This window comes from Epinephelus moara, chromosome 5 (assembly GCF_006386435.1).
Source record: "Epinephelus moara isolate mb chromosome 5, YSFRI_EMoa_1.0, whole genome shotgun sequence".
Taxonomy (NCBI): Eukaryota; Metazoa; Chordata; class Actinopteri; order Perciformes; family Serranidae; genus Epinephelus; species Epinephelus moara.
In genome coordinates, this window is record NC_065510.1 from 27,991,113 (window position 1) to 28,009,644 (window position 18,532).

General features: G+C 41.8%; 2 protein-coding genes across 5 annotated transcripts; one reads left to right on the forward strand and one right to left on the reverse strand.

Annotated features, from left to right (window-relative positions):
- The first annotated feature begins 380 nt into the window (after nt 1–380).
- Nucleotides 381–9,654, forward strand: cant1b (calcium activated nucleotidase 1b). Of its 3 annotated transcripts, none has more exons than XM_050044226.1 (5): nt 381–604; nt 5,227–5,823; nt 5,915–6,055; nt 6,312–6,515; nt 7,552–9,654. In XM_050044226.1, exons 2-5 carry the CDS (start codon nt 5,286–5,288, stop codon nt 7,920–7,922), a joined length of 1,254 nt encoding a protein of 417 aa, XP_049900183.1. In that variant the 5' UTR covers nt 381–604; nt 5,227–5,285; the 3' UTR covers nt 7,923–9,654. The 3 variants fall into 3 exon arrangements, with proteins under 3 accessions (XP_049900183.1, XP_049900184.1, XP_049900185.1); XM_050044227.1 differs by lacking the exon at nt 381–604 and adding an exon at nt 727–1,015; XM_050044228.1 differs by lacking the exon at nt 381–604 and adding an exon at nt 3,147–3,225.
- Nucleotides 9,655–9,741: 87 nt separating this feature from the next.
- Nucleotides 9,742–18,293, reverse strand: ogal (O-GlcNAcase like). Of its 2 annotated transcripts, none has more exons than XM_050044225.1 (17): nt 17,821–18,293; nt 17,560–17,611; nt 17,140–17,237; nt 15,638–15,768; nt 15,078–15,249; nt 14,793–14,891; nt 14,556–14,695; nt 14,299–14,443; nt 13,126–13,224; nt 12,757–13,013; nt 12,484–12,667; nt 11,418–11,503; nt 11,200–11,292; nt 11,027–11,115; nt 10,830–10,950; nt 10,618–10,747; nt 9,742–10,199 (listed from the first exon to the last, which is right to left on the reverse strand). In XM_050044225.1, exons 1-17 carry the CDS (start codon nt 17,891–17,893, stop codon nt 10,063–10,065), a joined length of 2,106 nt encoding a protein of 701 aa, XP_049900182.1. In that variant the 5' UTR covers nt 17,894–18,293; the 3' UTR covers nt 9,742–10,062. The 2 variants fall into 2 exon arrangements, with proteins under 2 accessions (XP_049900182.1, XP_049900181.1); XM_050044224.1 differs by having other exon boundaries at nt 13,126–13,227; nt 17,821–18,288.
- Nucleotides 18,294–18,532: the final 239 nt, after the last annotated feature.

An 18,532-nucleotide genomic window follows, 5' to 3' on the forward strand; every position in this document is an offset into this window, starting at 1 on the left:
GATGGATTATTGAACGAGCCTACTGTGCAAAGGCCCAGGGGCCCGAAGTGTCCCCAGGGTGCTGCAGCCTAGGGCTTTACTTGCAAAAGGTCACTCAAACTAACACGCACTGGCCAGGAAAAGACTCAAAATGGCTGCAGAGGGATAGAAAACGGGCAAAACAACCATAAAGAGACACAAAACAATCACAAGAAATGCAAAATGACAGCAAAAAATAGGCAAAAGCACCTCAAAGTTGGTGCGTCTTGCTCTTATGTAAGAGAGGTGGTGGGGCCTTTTGTGCCCAGGGGCCCACTGTCTCATATCCGCCCATGGATATAGATAATTAATGGGGTCAAGGTCCAAGGGGCTCAACAGCAGTTTATTACCCTCTATTAAAAGTTATTCCTTTTTGTCACCCTGAGGAAAAACTGATTGTGAGTCACAGGGAGTGGTGAGATGTATTTTGGATATCAGTGAAGTTTCTGACAGACTGTGGGCAGTTGACGCCATCAGTTCAGTTGCCTCAGGCTCCAGACAGGAGGAGCTAATCGTCTAGAGGTTGCTAACCTAACAGTCCATCAAATATGGCCAGCCGGTCGGGCATGAGGACCCTCTGTACCAGGTAAGCCCTGAGATTTTTAACAGTCACGAAATGACGACTAGATAAATCCTAACTCCTCGGCGTCTTAAGTCCGGTGACTAAGCTCGTTATTACCGTTAGCATGTCAGAGGTTAATGCTCGCGAGCTCAAGTTGCTAGCTGCCGTTAGCATTGTAGCTAACCGTTTAAATGGAACCGCTGTCTCCTCGGCTCTTTATATAAGGAAGTGTTTAGCGGTGCTAACTGATGTATTTTATTCAGAAGTACGTCGGCTTTATATCGTTTAACTTTAGTGTGATTGAATTTGTGTTAAGATTAGAGGTTTAACGTTTTGTTTACTTTAATGGAGCTGGTCAAAGTTTACAAGTGTTGCCGGGGGGAGCTTCACTGACTCGTCATGACTCTGTGCCGTCGTGGCTGTCTGAGAGCACAGGTATGGGGGAAGAGGGAGCTGTAGCGTGAAATTGCATCCATTATCAAGAAAGAAATGTCTCTTCAGCCATATTGTTAATCTGTTAGGGACTGTTCTTTACGTAGCAGAGGAAAGGGGTGTTTTATTTATTTTAAATTTTGACCCTTTTCAAAGCTACAGATATTTTCCCTTGTGCCGTTATGACTGACTGGGGAAAGTGCCAGTCACTGATGGAGGCCCCACCATAAAATTAAATTTGTTATTCGATTTTTAACACTTACCCTTCGATGTGTAAAAGTTAAAAGTAAAGTTAAAGGAGAAATCCTGAGTTTGAAGAAGCCATGGCTTTACACTCTTGTCTTGCATGCTGGTGGTTAGTCAGTGGAGATAGTTTATTTTTGGCCAAATTTTAAATGAGATATAGCCTAAAGTGATTTCATGAAATATCTGGTTATAATTGTTTTTCTAATGGAAGCATTCGTTGTCCAAGGACCTTTTGGAAATTTCAAAATGTAACATAATGTCTGTTTTTACAGTTTTTCGGCAATGATAAAATGTGTTATTTTAGCAAATGTTTAAAGAAAACATGCCTGATTTTTGCATACCCATCAGAGCTGGAAATTAGCACCAGCCACCAGCCAAATGCTGGTAAAATATGCAAGTGGCTGCTTGACTTGCTTTCCAACCCTGATGCCCATTGTATGCTTTTTTAAGAAGACATGCCTAGGTTTTGAGTAGAATTAATACGAAATACAGCCATTTAAATCTGTATGCCCCTCCCCTAAGCCAACTTAAAAAACATAAATCCCTCCCCAATGCTTAAAAAAAATGATGACATGCCTCCCCCTTTTTGCACCAACCCCTTCCTCCTTATAAATAATGAACAGACCCTTATCACCAACAAAGACCAGGTAAGCACTAGTGCTTTTGTGTTTTAAGTTGACTCAACAGTATACAGTACTAAGAAGGTCTTGGAAACTGTTGGAAGTGTTATTGGTCAGTGTTAAGGCAACACAAGCCTGTAGCATCTTCCTCTATTATCGAATATATGTTAATAGTAAAAGGAGGTGTTTCTGTTAACTTGGATAGGTTTTGTTATGATTATGAGTGTTTCTGAAGGTCAGATTAAACCAACGGAAGACACAAACATTTACACTGGAGGTTTTCCCTGTTTATTCATCCAGTTGGATGTGACTCAAACTGAAATCTGTGTAGAATGAGATACATATAAATACCATAACACTGAGACATCTCCGTCACACCTACATGTGCTAAATAACAGTCACAGACAATAATTAAGCAGCGCATCATAGTAGGAAACCATAGTTTGACAGAAATAAAACCTTAACTTAGGGTCCAGCTCCTAGCTTCAAGCATTATGACATGTCTATGACAACACAGTAAACTCCTCTCACAGGAGAGATGTGTTAAAAGCTCCAGAAAAAGCCAGTCAGTGAGAGTTAAGATTGTCTTTCAGTCAAATAAATAAATCAACCCTAATATAAATGAAGGGAAGCAAGCAACATTTCACATTTTAAAGCTGTAACCTGCAAATATTGGGTAGTTTTGCTCTATAAACTGGTATAAAAAATAGTAGTAAAATGGGAAATTATACAGTTTCTGTTGATTGACATCCTTTCATAAGCAGTGCTAGAATCTCACACACAGATGCATATTTAGAGGCGGGTGCTGCCCATGTTGTGACCTTAAATGACACTGTGGGCATGAGACATAATGGTGAGACTTAGACGTATTAAAGCCATCCAGGGGATTTGGGCTTATATATATTGTGTGGTAACATCCAACCACATTTAAAATAAGCCCTCATTCAAAGTGCAGCCTTGGCTATTAAAACTGGTTTCAAAACTCTTTGTTCAAAATTCAATGTGCTCACTGCTAATCAGTAATTGCTGACCAGGCCTTATTCTTTCTTAATCCCACTGTTGTTAAAACTCAGACACGCTATACCTTTTACAGGTTTGGTTTCCAGCCTCACCTTTCTAAGCATTACCATTTTTAGAGAAGCCTCACTTTTTTTTTCTAGACTCAACAAGCAGGGGTAGAAACTTCAGAGTGTCATGGAGAGAAAAGGAGGAGACTTGGTGAGATAGAGATCAGTTATTCATGCGGGACACAGTGGTCGAAGGGACGTGGAGTTTATCATGGGATGCGTGCGAAGGCAAACAGCATGATGGTTACAGCGTGTTCAGAGGAGAAGAGGCGAAGGAAGGGTGAATAATTGAATTCTTCACACAGCATATAGCATACAGGGAGGCAGTGTTTGGGTCTGTGCATCGCGGGATGGGAAACAGGGGCCGTGCATACAATAGCGACAATAAGGGCATTATATATTGGTGGAGAGTGTGCCAATTTGACATGTCCGTGTGTGTGTGTGTGTGTGTGTGTGTGTGTGTGTGTGTGTGTGTGTGTGTGTGTGTGTGTGTGTGTGTATTTGTTTGTGTGTGTTAAAGAGCATGTTAGTTAAGGAGTATGAGTTTGTGTGGAGGGCTGCTGAAGAGACAGAAGAGAAGTAATGGTTACCAGCTGTAAAGGATGTTAGATTATGTGGTGCACTACAGTAATACTAAACAGCCTCTTGGTAAATATTTCTAAAAACTGGTTTGTGTTGTCACCCATACTTTTAAGATAGTAGTGATTAAAGCAGACTATTCTCTCAGGCTGATATTGTTCTTTCACAGAAACATTTTGTTAATGCTGTGGTGACAGTTGGCCTATTTTGGGTCATTGCTAAATGGTGATGATTTATCAGTTTAATTACACAAGTGCTCTGCTACTTCAGTCCCACCTAGATATTGCTTTAGCGCTGCAATAAATGTTTAATATACAGTTGCATTATCCTCCACTGCTCAAGATCCCCTTTATTGTAAAGCTGAATTTGTTGTCACACTAACTTCTTGTAAGATTATGCTTCAATCATATTTTTAAATCTGGAGCAATCATTCCTTATTGCTAGGAAACTGGTTCACTTTTTCAGGAAATTGCTTTCTAAACAGCAGGAATAAAGGTCTGGTGTGCTATATTTGCAAAAAAAAAAAAAAAATCTAGTAAATTTAAGTATTGTTGGTTGTGTTTGACTACTATTAAAGGCATGTTTAAATGTTTTAATGACTCAGTGCAGACGGGTTGAGGGAGCTTAACCCATGACTGTGCTGAAGCGTATTTACTATAACTATGGTTGCCATTGACAACGGAAAGGTTGAGGGTCACCTTGGTACTGTTGTTCTCACAGACCAAGCACACCTCTCGTATTTCAGCAGGCAGGTTGTCTGTTGGCATGTACATATACATACCAGCCCTATACCGGTTTGTCAGACCTTTTTGTAACTCAAATGAAACCATCTGTATGTATATCTAAAGAGGAAACTATAATTCATTAGCACATGTGGGTTCAGTCTGTGGATCCCATGATCTTCTGCACATTGTTAGCACAGTTTTAGATCTTGACATTTGGTGAAATCACAGGTGTTAAATGTGTTTTCTGGCTTTTAGCTTTAGATAAGTTGTTTATAACATTGACGTGTACTACCAATAGAAGACTACAACAGGCATGAGAGGTGTCAAACTTCTACTACACAGAAGAATTATAGGAATAGATGATCATCAGGAGCTGGCTGTTTCCACACACAGCACTAGTGATATGTCATTTTACAAACGAATATCTTTGGGGCTCAGAGAGACAAAGTCATTTGACATGAACATCAGAACACAGTGAAGTTAGTGATATGCTTGTCGTTCTGAGAAGACGCCCCAGCTTCCTACTCAGTATGCATATTAGAGGTTCTGCGAGAACAGTACTCCGTTGTGTACAAAGAACAATGGGAACAACAGCCCATTTTTCTGACATGTTGTCCTCCTCCCCCATGTTTATTGTTTTATCTTCCCCAGCTATTGTTTTCAGTGTTTTTTATTTAAACTTTACACAGAGTTTGATGAAATTAACAATACACAGCTTCACAAACAGTGATTTGATCCTTGTCAGCTGAAAACAATGCCATTTGTACCATGTAATGAACAATAAACAAGACAATTTGACATGTGATTTGAATACCTTAAGAAATGTTAAGCAGACTTGGCATGTTTAAAACAATTTAATAATTCTTACAGTTTATGCAAATGCACTTTTCTCCTCTTTGTCAGTTTTATTATCATTTACATTTTGTGCAACCACGTCCGTCATCAAGCCTCTGATCGGATGTGCTTCTCTATCCCAGGCTATAGTGGTCATCACCCCCAGTCCAAGCCTGACAGTGAGGATGGAGAAGATACTTCCATGACCTCCTTTGGTGTTGCCGTCCGAGGCCTCCCCCTGGCCTTGGCGTCCATGACACAAGCTGCCTCCTCAGACTCACGCTTCCACCCTAAATGGCGGGCGATCACTGTGGCCACCCTGCTGGCTTTAGTGCTCATGTTATACCTGCACCGGACAGTCGGGGACAGAGACACTGTCACCAGAGGTTACAACCGCAACAGGTTTCACAGTTTGCAACTGCACAGTGAGGGTGACGGTGACGTCTTCAGGGACATTAACAGACAAACTGCACGAGGCCTCTCCCGGCACCAGAGAGCGGAAAAACCTTACAATGACACATACCCGTTAAGTCCTCCAGAGAAGACAAAGCATGGCATTCGTTACCGGATTGGTGTGGTTGCAGATCTGGACACAGCGTCACGTAGCTCTAAGGATCAGACGTGGTTCAGCTACATGAAAAGAGGGTACCTGACTGTTTCGGATAGCGCTGACAGACTGGAGGTGGAGTGGGATGCTGAGACTGTCACACTGGAGAGTCATCTGGCTGAGAAAGGACGAGGTAGAGGGACACAAACTGATCTCTGCTCACAATGTTTGTGTTTTCTCATCAGTATGTTGGTTACCTCACTGTTTGACTTGCTGTGCTGCAGGTATGGAGCTGTCCGAGCTGGTGACGTTCAACGGTCAGCTGTACAGTGTGGACGACCGCACAGGCGTGGTGTACAGGATCGAGGGCAACCAGGCTGTTCCCTGGGTTATATTACCTGATGGGGATGGCTCAGTCTCCAAAGGTCAGTCTCCAAAAGTCGCTCACTCTATCCATTGTATACATGTAGATCCTTTGATTTGTACATTCTTTGTTTTGCACTCAAAAATTTGAGAATGGAATTCCAAAAATATAGTATAAAGATAGCCACTATAGCCTTTCTTAGATTGTTTCAATGTGTGATGTGCCGTATTGTTGTAGCAAACAACTTTGGAAAGGTTGGCGGCCATTTTACGAGGTTTACATTCCCTCTTACAAACCAGTCCTTGTTCTGTGTGCAGGATTCAAAGCAGAGTGGCTGGCAGTGAAGGATGAACACTTGTATGTTGGCGGCCTGGGGAAAGAGTGGACCACAACCTCTGGAGAAGTCGTCAACAACCACCCAGAGTGGGTGAAAGTTGTGGGCCACCATGGTGATGTGCAGCATGAGAACTGGGTGCCGCACTACAACGCCCTGCGGAGCGCAACAGGGATACAACCACCAGGTCCTGACCTTTTTTGTTTGTTTGTTTCCTCTTCTTCTTCTTTATAGTCCTGTCCACTTACAACAATTACTGAATTTGCACCAAGAGTGTAGATTGGGTTTCAGATGTCAGGGGTTTCTTCATCCAAAAATAGACAAATAAAACCTTGAAATAAATGGTTGCAGTAAAACTATTTAAAGTTTACATTTAATTTAATTGAAATGAAGTGTTGTATTTGCATCTTTAAAGATTGAGGGGCTGTCCAGACCGACGCGGGTATTTATAAAACCGTGACTCTTTGCTCACGGTTTGGCCTTTCATCCACACGTAACCGCAGTTTTGGGCCCCTGTAACCGGAGTTATTTGTAACCGGAGTCCAGGGTGAACTTTTTGGAAAAGTCCGGTGTCAGCAGTCATGTGTGGACAAGATAACCGCAGTTATTTTGTCTCGTTTCCATTGTATGATGTCACAGTGTGCGACGTAAACAGAAAACAGCTGTGTTATTACCCAATCCAGTGTGTGCGAGAGACGATTTGAGGATGAACCTAAATAAAATACTGCTGCTATTTAGCAGCATATTAAATATATAAATAAATATATATATATATTATTATTATACAGATTTTTCGCACTTGTTGTTTTTCCGGTAATGACGTTTTATTTCCTTCTTATTGGCTACAATGGCCTTACAGTTAGGAGTTATATCGCCACCTACTGCTTTGGCATGTGTATTACATTGCTTGATAGTGGAATTTGCAGTGTCATGTGGACGGAGGTATTTTTATTACACCGCTCGTATGGACGCAGATTTTATAAAAACTGGAGGCCAAAAAAGTTTGTTTTTAAAAATACCCGTGCTTGGTGGACTAGGCCTCAGTGTATATGAATAAATCACCTGAAAATAAGAATTGCGTTTTTGTTACCTTATAATGAGACATTTATATCTACATAGGAGAATGAAGAAGAAATGACACCCATAATTGGCAGTCACATTTACACACAGTCTCCATAATTCATCTGTTAACTCTCCGTTCTTCAACTCTGCTTGTTCTATAGGCTACCTTATCCATGAATCAGCAGCGTGGAGCGAGCGTCTCCAGCGCTGGTTCTTCCTCCCTCGCCGTGCCAGTCACGAGCACTATGAAGAGACGGCAGACGAGCGGCGCGCCACCAACCTCCTCCTGTCCTGCCCCGCAGACTTCAGCTACATAACAGTGCGGCACGTTGGACCCCTCAACCCAACCCACGGCTTCTCCTCGTTTAAATTTGTCCCAGACACAGACGATCAGATAATTCTCGCCCTGAAATCAGAGGAGGATGCAGGCAAGATTGCCACCTACATCATTGCATTTACGCTAGACGGTCGGGTGCTTATGCCCGAGACAAAGATAGGGGATGTGAAGTTTGAGGGGCTGGAATTCATTTGAGGACGGCGCTGAAAGTGCACACAGTCCTGGAGGATAAATAAATCTGCAGGGGTCCTCTGTAGTTTAGACTGGACTGTACACGTGCAACACTGTTCCTTTGAGTCCTTAGTATTACATTCCCCTCAGTTCTACTGTGCAATAATGTCGTATGACCCAAAAATATATATTTTATAATTATATTGTGTGATAAATGAGAGGAGCAAGAGAAAGGGCAGGAGAACGCTGCACCACCACCAGGGAGGACAATTAAGTGTCACCACTTCAGTTTATATGTGACATGTTAAGGCGACACAACTGACTCGCTGTTACAGAAACGGTCACCACCCAATAAGATTTTAAACACTTTTATAATTAGACACTACTGATATTCCAGAGGAGTCTGGGTTAAAAGAAAACTTTATATACGAGTAGCAGTCAGTCTATCAAACACAAGGGGCCAGATGCATAAAACTCTGCGTAGGTTCATGACTAAAACTGTGTGTAGGCACAAAGGCAGAAATGTGCCGATTTGTCCGATTTATAAAGCTGTGCGGCACCTGATCCTGTTCTCTAAATCTTGATGATTGTGGCACATGCACAAGCCTGATTTCCACACCCACAGTTCGCCATAAATGCTTGTAGAAATGCCCTTAAACATCTGTTTACATATCTATACCACCACTCATTAGACTTGTAAATAAGACGCACAATAAAGAAAGTGCAATTTCATGAACTGTCGCATCAGTGAGGGCCTCTAATGGTAGCAGAGCAGCTGTCAATACACACAGCTGTGGATATTTGTAGCTTCTATTTCACCAATTGATCACATATCTGCAAACCATCATCACGGTAAAATCTCAATCATCATTATTGTTAAACGTCAGAAGGATGATCAGTGATACATTCACAGCGCTCATGTTGAAACTGACTTTATAAAGTGCTTCACAGGACAATATCAAATGATGACTAACAGGGAGATGAATGTGAATGAAAATGATGACGAAATTCATCACTCAGACACTTCAAAATTTAATTTATGAATGTGCCTTTGTTGAAATGTTACAAAGCACTGTTTAGACTGCAAAAATGATATCACAGTCAGTGATGGTGATAACCTAAAAATGTTATCTGTTTCTCAACTTGTTTTTAATCTCCTCCTTATCATTTCACCCGAAACTAGCTCAGCTAAAAATGTGTGTACGCCTGGTTGGAAGAATGTGTGAGTTGCGCACATTCTTATCGCACATTCTTCCTTTATAAGTACCGGTTATTGTGGTGTAAGCATATTTCTTTTGCAAACACATAATTTATGCATCTGGCCCCGGGTAATGTGGATCTCCTCTCCTGCAGCCGAACTCTGCTGGTCAGACACTCAGGGGAACAAACAGGATAAAATATTTTAAAGAAGAGAAACGAATGTCCTTCAATTACTTGAAATATTAAACTCACTCATTGCATTATGTTTTATCTTCATTTTCACACACACTGAAGTCTCTGTTATTTGATTTCTATTGATGTAATGGGTCTAATTACTGGATGCATATCAACTTCTGATTCATAAAGCACATGTGATGAGTTCTTCTGAGCAGGTCCACAAATGGTTCTCACACATTTTAATAGACTGAATATCATTAGTTTCTTAAGCCAGAGAATAATTGAAACACCAGCTATTTTATTTAAACAGTAACCATTCATATATTCATTTTGTACCCTCTCAAAATACAAAGAAATAAATTATCTTGTTTGAATGTTTTGTTGTGTATACGTCTTGTTTTTAATGTCGCCAACTGTGAAGTGTCAGATGCAACAAATCAGAACATTTTTTTTAACGTTTTTATTGTGCTGGGTTAAAACAACAAATTTATCTCAAAAATAATCACTTTACAATTTAAAATATTAATGTCTACAAAATCAGTAGTATTTTGCATTACACATCTGTTACTCAGATTTCATTTAGCGTTTCCTCGACTATTGTTACAGCTTTGTAGGAGGACACTGGCGAATGGTGATGGTTACTAGATTACACAAATCATATCAAATGATATTAACTGATCAGAAATGACGATGGAGTTTAGTTTGACATGATGCAAAGTTAGCAATTAGTCACAGTTTCATCTCTCAACATTTCAAACCTGAGGAAAATCCTTGTGATCGATCTTGTTCACAGGCTTGTCCCCATGGCAAGGATGCCTTCAGGTAGTCCGGTGATTTGTATGGGTTTGACGGAGCCCAGTTTAGTGTAGAAGTCGAGCATCCTGCGATCGCTCTGCCTCAACTCACAGAACGCTCCTCTGGAACCTTGAAAGTTGGGGAAAGGGAAACAAAGAAGATGTTTGAAATTTCGAGGATTGTGCTTCAAAATGGAATTCATTGACACTGGTACAAAGTCGTGCAGATTCATAGATGCAAAGCTCACAAAACCAGCTGATAGTCTCATGGCACAGCTGTGGTGCATGAGGATTCAGAACTGTGATGAAGCATATAACAATAAGAATATAAGAATTTAAAACTATGAGTTTTAAATGACCCCAATATGCCTACATGTGCATGAATAAACAGACGCTGCTAGCAGGAGTTGGCAGGTGTGGAGCTGCTGTGACTGACTGAGCAGCGCCTCCTTGTGGAGAATATGCAGCCTGTTAAACCTGAGTTTATGAATTGATTACAGGCCAGTTTCATGAGGCTCATCTAAGAATTATCAGAGGCCTTGACCTACCACTGCTCCTGATGGAGGACAACAGCTGACCAATCATACGCTTGGCTGGAGAGGGATCAGTGACCCGGGGCAGCACTTGTATGGTAACCAGGGAGGGGAAGTCCTTCAACACTGAGTCACTTACTGCCCTCTGGAGGTTTGAGATAAAAACAAAACAATTAACGCTCTGTATCTTCATCTGGTATTTTGGAAACTACTCAGACGCTGATTACCTGAATCTTGGCTGCAGCTGGTTTGGCATCAATGAGCGCCAGGGCGTAACCACACACCCCAATCTCATCCTCCAGAACAAGACCACACTGAGGGGAAGGGGAGATCTCACCTGTTGACAGGCTGCAGTGGGGACAGAGGGAATGTTAGGACTTGAGTATAAAAGCATGAATACTCCAGAGTGAAATCTGACTCTCACCTGTCGCAGATAAGTGGAGGCTGCATCATCAAGGGGACTCTGCCGTCTCCTGCGCTCTTCATCTCCGTGAAAATCCTTTCCACCTCCATCTAGTCCAGAAAACAAAACTGTAACATCACTACTGAATTTTAGCCAAAAAATTATCTCAATGTCTGAAGAGCTGAAATCCTAACCTTATCCTCAGGGCAGTACGACCGTATGCAGTAGACCGCCGTCATGGGAGGATGTCTGTACAGGTCCCTGTTTCCATGACATGGCAGCATTCTCTACAAGTACAGAGGATAATCATATTCAACATATTGATGGATGCTTGACACGTAGTGATGGGAGAAATGGTATCTTTAATGTAGCCTAAATGACCAAATATGTCACAGTCTTTAGATGACATTACCTGGAACTCTCCAGAGAGGCCTCCTCTGAAGCCCCAGGGTTCAGGATCATCGTTCATCGGCTGGGCTGAGGGTCGACCCTGCCCTCCTGAGGAAAGCAAACACATTATAACATGATGCTTACGTGGTTAAAGAGATAGTATGAATCTTGTGAATTTAGGTTGTATGAGATATTTATCCATGGGCACTGTATTACCTACAGTAGCTGTCAATCAATACACCCCCGCTTTGGAGAAGCAGGCAGGAGTACTGCCATGGAAACGATGTACTGCTGTGGATGGGTGCACAAACAATACTTGTTTTATAAACCTAAAACAGTCCCACCTAAAAAATAATATTAACAGGTATATTATAATATTTTAACTGCGTTACCTTGCTGTAAAATAGTGCGTTTTTGGCGGGGAACTGAAGCCATTACATCACTCTCTTCAAAGCCAGACTCCACTGACAAAACAGTCATTTTAGCTTGCTGAATACAGGAGTTGCTGATCCACGGCTGCCTCGATCAGTTAGATTGTTTGTTATTGTGTGACTTTAGTGAGTCCAAACTAAACCTTTAAAACCCCAAAGTCACAAAGTTACACAAACAAACTAACTGATCACGGCAGCTGTAGACCAGCAACTCCTGTGTTTAGTAATGTTAAATTAGTGTTTATCTCAATGGAGTCTGGCTTTAAAGAGAGTGATGTTACGGCTTAAGTTCCCTGTTGGAAATCGCTGTCTAACAGTAAGGTAAAGCAGTGAAAATATTCTAAATATAGCGTACACTTAAACTGATATTGATATTTTTTAGTTGGGCCTTTTTTTAGGTGGCTAAATAAGGTTTGCCACTGCCCCCTTCCACAGCAGTACATTGCTTAGCTTCCATGGCAGTACTCCTGCCTGCTTCTCAAAACTGAGGGTGTGTCGATAGACATCTACTGTAGGTAATACACTGACTAAAAATAAGTACAGATTAAAATTTGTTATAAATGTGGGTAAAGATGAGCAACATAATGAAACACAACTAACCTTTTACAAACAAGCCTGTGTGGTTTGATGAACATTAGAAGATTTGGATTGTCTTACCGAGTGTTTTAATGTAGGCTCGAGCCAAGCCAACCCCACTCTTGATGTCACAGATGTAGTTGTAGAGGTCGTACAGAATGCTGCGGTTGGGGGCATTGGACAGACGATTGAACATCTGCACCACTGCTTCGCACATGTCATCAAAACGCTGCGCTCTCGAACGCCACTCAACACTCTGGGAAAACTGTGTTTAAGCATATATTTAGATGGTGAAGAACATTGTTCACAACATCATCTGCTGTGGAGAAAAAAGTCTCAAACATGCAACACTACCTTGTCTGTTTCTGCAGCGGCATCCCAACTGTGGGTCTTGAGCCAATCCAGCTCCTGCAGCATGGTCCTGGCTGTTGCCCCGTGTTCGTACGGCAGGTAGAAGAGGTCCGACAGCAGCTTCAGGTCATCCAGGGTCAGAGGCTCTGCTGTGTACAGCGGGTTCTCCCCAGGTCCAGGAATGTAGGAGCTCTCTCCCATGTCTGTCTGCATGGGCTCCTCATCTGACGACTCCTTCTTGAGACGAGCTGCAGGACGACCTGGAGAGACGTGGACAGTGATGGCACATGTTGTCTTAACGTGATACCCACACCATCTCTACCTTCCACCCCTGCCACTGTTTGTGGTTTAATGAAAAGTATTTTTTCATACCTCCAGGTTGATCAGTGCTCAGAAACTCCTGCAGCCAGTCAGTGAGGGCCAGGGTCAGGGCTTTCTGGGGGCTGTAGAAGGGGTCCTGCTCCTCATCCCCTGCTGATAACGGTCAGAGACATTGAGACATTGCACAGAATCCACATTTCCAAAGATATTATATATTTCAGGCTTCTGCCTCTATAACTATTATCCACCTGTCTGTGTCACTAGTTTCAGATTCCAATGTTTTATCAACATTGGACAAACTGTGTTTAGTATCTCAAGAAAAGTCAGAATTTCAGTACACTTAGCAATGAAGCTGTGTCCATGGAGGTCACCCGTAAACTGTCATTCAAGTTAAGAGGTACTGATCAGCAAGACAAAAATTACAACAAAGAGACACAAAAAGACCACAAAGAGAGGCAAAATAACTGCAAAAAGGGGCAAAACATCCAGACACAAAATACCCCCCAAAAAAACCCACACAAAATTACCTCAAAGAGACACAAAACTGTAAAAATAAAAATAAAAAATATACATGATTACCTCAAAGATATACAACATCACTACAAAGAGACACAAAACAACCACAAAGAGACACAAAGCTACAACAAAATACACAAAATTACCTCAAGGAGACACAAGATGACAAGAAAGAGACACAAAATAACCACAAAGAGACACAAAACTACAAAAAGTACACAGAATTACCTCAAAGAGACACTGCTTGACAACAAAGAGATATAAAACAACAATGTCTTGCTCCTTTGTAGGAGAGGTGGTGGGGCCTTCTGCATGTTTGTGCCCAGGGTCGCATTATTTCATAAACTGCCCATGGCTGTGTCAACCATTTTCTAAAGATTTCAAGCAGCCACTGGTCTTTGTTCATGCTAGTACTATTTAAAAAAAACAAAAAAACTTTAAAACTGGAAACCTGCACACGCTTTGTATAATGTGATATTTCAGCAACATATTCCTGTCTTTATGCATGTATGTGATTAGGGGAGGAGCTTATTTATCTAAATAGGACACACCCCATCTCCTTCCCCACGATCACTAGAGTTGTACTGGTGTATTGTTTAAGTCACATTTGAGCTGGGCTGTTCTGCGTCTACGCCAAAGCTGCTAGATGCAATGAAAAGGCAGCACAGAGAGTTGTACATTACATTTCAAGAAAAACTGTGCACTCACCCATCTCTACATCCCTCTGTCCTCCATCAGGGGTTGCTTTGCACCATGTAGCCAAAGTGTGGATGGCCACGAAGTTTGGGTAGAACTCACAGTTGGGATTGGTGAGCACTCCTCTCAGTTTGGGAATCAGTTCAGTGGAACGATCCTAACAAGAAAAGATCACGTTGATATAATTATTTCTGGACACAGATCACATTGGAGCTGATACACACATCTCAAATTATAAATATAAATAGAGATTACAGTCAGAAGCTGACCTTGTATGGTCCGAGGAAGAGCCTTTGTGGGTCATAGTCGTTTGCATGGATATTGTCCCATATGACTGGTGGCCTCTTCAGGACGGAGGACACCTCTTCTATGGACTCAACAGAGATTTTGTGGGACACCACTTTGGGGCCTAAATAACACAAAAAGGAGAGTGAGTGCAAAAATATGCATCATAAAACTGTACCTTTGGCTACTTCTGTGAAGGCTCTAGGTCAGTGCGGCCTTACCAGTCCACAGTATGTCTATCCCAGGCAGCAGCTTCTCTCCCACAGTGTGCAGGTAAGAGGACTGGGACACAGTGGGAGTGCAGAATGCAGCACAGTAATCTGGAGTTACAGGGACAAAACATGCGCCATTGATGGAAAACAGTGGCAAAAGAGAGCACACAGTGCTTACATGCTTAAAACTCCCCTGTATTCAACAGGACAAAATAATATTTGAGACATTTTACAAAACAAACCGCATTAGGCTCGTTCATTTAGCCACAGTGTTGGGCAACCCCGCTGCCTGACCTGTAGGACAGAAGAGGAAGTACTCAGGGTCTCCCAGGTGCTGGTACACCGCATTAGTGATGGCCACCTGAGCGTGGGCGAAGGAGCTGAAGGCCTGCTTATCAGCTGGACACATCTCAGTCTCAATGTCATCAAACAGTAAAGAGAAGGACCTGCAGCCAAACTGCTTCACCTGAGGGAGAGACAGGACAGCTTTGGGTTTGGAGATCTTAAAGGGACAGTTCATCCCAAAAGCAAAAATACACATCTTTCCTGTTACCTGTGGTGCTTTTTATCAATCTAGATTGTTTCACAACAGGTGAACTGTCAAAGCAAATTTTCGTTTAGGCTTATAAAGTTATTCTACCAGTAATTAAACCTACTTCCTGCATCAGTATCAGTGCCATCAGTTGCCCCTTGATCTCACAGTGTATCAAACCCTTCTAATTTACTGCTTCATGTTTCATACAAAGTAATGTGGTGTCCATATCAAACCCTCAGAGAGCCATGAAGCTAGATACAGCTGAGATTAAATGATCTCTCGTGCACCCACCCTTCATCTCTGCACACAAAGTCCTGACCTGATCCAGTTTCCTCTTCAGGGCGGCAGCCTCTTTGGGGTTGGAGAAAGTAATGTCCAGGCCAGGAGAGATCGCGTAGATGAACTCTACGTTGTGCTGTTTAGCTGCTGATATCAGGGCGATGAGTTGTTCTGGGGAAATGATAAGAGATAAGAAATTAAATATACTGTTCTCTTAGTTAAGGGAATATTTTAAATGAATGCTGTTTTTAAGGGGAAGTAAATGATGCACTGGTTCCCAGTTTGGAGTATTAGGTTTGAGCAATGCCAACCGATAAGAAGATAAGGACATTTGTGGGCTACCCAAGAGTAGATTCTCAAGTCTGTGATCATCAAAAACACCACAATAAATTTAAATCAGCTGTTCTGTTCACCCCACATCCAACATTATTACGCCTTGAATATTTGCAAAGGGATAAGTGACGGCCCAAAGTCCACTGAGAGTGTATGTTTTGATACACGCTTGGAGTCATTAGGACATGATAAATCGTCACTGCCCTTCAGTAACATTATTGATAAGATGCACCTAATTAACAAAGGAGAGGCTCCAAACTGAGCAATTACACAATGTCTCTGAGGAGATAATGATGACTCAGAGAGGGACTTTGGTATGACACTGACATAAAATGAGAAAAGTTGATAACTACAGTTTAGAAATGACCACATCCTTTGAGTTTGTGGGTGTGTGTTATTGTTTTTGGTTCAGTTTGCATTTGTGTTGTCACAATCCTGGAATTAAATTGAATTGGAAAAATCGATAGCATTTTCAGTACCATGGGGAAAAAACTGACAGTGAGGGCATATAATTTTACATTTTTATAAAAATATACATATAAATAAGCTATAGCATGACATTTGTTAGGCATTCACAATAAAAAGAGGCAAGAAAGCGCAGCAATATGTTTCGAAAAATTTATATTTTTGACAACATTAGTTTGTGAATTAGGATCATGATGCCAACATGCACTCCATAATGTGAATACAGGTCCAGTTAAGGATATTTTTAGTTTCAGAAACTATTTTAATCTTTCCAGAACATTAGCGTCCATTAGTGTTTTATGTATGCCGCCAATAGAGTATGAAGGATATTTTTGAAATTCAGAGGTGGGAATGAAATTTAATCTAAACTTATTGAATCCATTGTACACAATTAGGAAGTTGTTGCACCAAAACGAAGCTATTTAATTTTGCACCTGTCTCGATACAAGTGTGCGCAGACAAGATACTTCATTGGATATGAATGCATGAGGGAGATGAAAGCTATCCCTGATGAGATGGGTGAAAATATTGATACCTGAGTAGTATTGTCAGATCTGTCACATCATCTAATTTAAATTAAAAAAAGAAAAAGGAAAGAGTTTCATTGTCTGCTCGGAGTCTATCTTACAGTCATTCATTTCTAGTTACCAGGTGATCTCAGGTCATCCTCCAGGTCTAAGAGTCAGATAAGATTTGGGATTTTATTCAGTGAATAAGGGGAGCATGTGAAGGGGTGAAACTCACCTGCCTCCTCAGCAGTGTACAGGTCCCTCCAGTACATCCTGTGTTTGTAGTCATCCTTGGGGGCGTACAGGTACGTGTTCAAACCCCACTTCTGCTCCCTGTGGAACCCAACACCAGCAGTCAACAATTACATCAAGTATTAAGTTAGTTTGGAAATGATGAGAAATGATTGAGTACAATGGATCATTCTGTGTGTTAGAAGGGAGACAACAAATCCATGCGTGTTAAATATTAATGGTCCAGTGTTGGCAGTCTTTCAAGTGTCCTCAACTAAAGGTGGATATCTAATAAACAGCAGCACAGGGCAACACTCAATATGAAGCAAATACCATTTTTAGGACAGGCTCTGCTTTCATGTGACTGATTTTTTTAAGTGTATTCATTCTCCTGTTTCATTCACTCACAGCAGGAGCCACATACCTTTTGAACAGCTCTGTTCTCTGCTCCATAGTCCATGGTCGCCCATAAAAACCTGCATCAAGCAAAGGTCAAGTTTGCACCAAATGTGTCTCCTTACCAGAAGCGATCAATACATGACTGATATCTGAATAAATCTAACTTCATCCTGCTAGCTTGCAGCCTAACTTGGATGTTTGCATCTTGTTTGAGGTGCTGTACTCCAACCTGCCCAACACTGGGGTGTGGTGTTCCAGTTTGGGCCCCTGCTCCCAGTTTGCTCACCTTCCACGACTCCACTGATGAACCGCTTGTTACCAGTGTGGGGTCGCCCCCCGGTACTGCCCGGCTTTGACATGGTTTAGTGTTTAGTTTAGTGTTGAGTTGTCGTGTGTCTCTCGGTCTCTTCTTCCTGTTTACTAATGCTCACTCACAAGCTCCCCTGACAGCGCTGTCATAGCTTTGTATGCCAGTCTTTAATTTGATTGACTTTTATTGAACCGTCCTCTCACGCCTGCGCAGACCGGTCGGAGTTACGCACCGGAAGCATCGCGCAGCATGATGCTAACATGGTCTAAAGTCTGAGGTTGTAATAAAAACTGAGAGCGAATAAAAAACAGCTCTTATTTTGTGATGACTGAAGTTCAGCTCAGACACAGGCAGGCAGGCGCGTGCTCACTGTTGACTGAACGTCAACGTGTCTGACCAACGGCTCAACGTCTTAAAGGGACAGTTGTACCCACCTGAAAACACGAAAGGAGCACTCAAATAACAAACACTTTGGATTTCTTTCATCATAGTTCTGCAGAGAGGTGGGAACAACTCATGATTTTGCAAGTGCCAAGTAAATCTCAAGTCTTTGCATTCACACGTGCTAAACTATCGGGCTGCACCATTGTTAATGGCATTACATCTGAACTGAACTGAATCTGTGCTATGCAAAATTTTCTAGTGCAATGGTGCCTAACATTTCCAAATGAATGAATGTGAAATCTGT

Excerpts from the sequence above, each read along its gene's own strand:
- cant1b (XM_050044228.1), top strand. The coding sequence starts at position 3,162 with ATGCGTGCGAAGGCAAACAGCATGATGGTTACAGCGTGTTCAGAGGAG. Across the intron at positions 3,226-5,226 it reads GGAGAAGAGGCGAAGGAAGG|GCTATAGTGGTCATCACCCC; the intron begins GTGAATAATTGA and ends TCTCTATCCCAG. Across the intron at positions 5,824-5,914 it reads TCTGGCTGAGAAAGGACGAG|GTATGGAGCTGTCCGAGCTG; the intron begins GTAGAGGGACAC and ends GCTGTGCTGCAG.
- ogal (XM_050044224.1), bottom strand. The coding sequence starts at position 17,893 with ATGTCAAAGCCGGGCAGTACCGGGGGGCGACCCCACACTGGTAACAAG. Across the intron at positions 17,612-17,820 it reads CATCAGTGGAGTCGTGGAAG|GTTTTTATGGGCGACCATGG; the intron begins GTGAGCAAACTG and ends TGCTTGATGCAG. Across the intron at positions 10,951-11,026 it reads CCTCCACTTATCTGCGACAG|CCTGTCAACAGGTGAGATCT; the intron begins GTGAGAGTCAGA and ends TCCCCACTGCAG.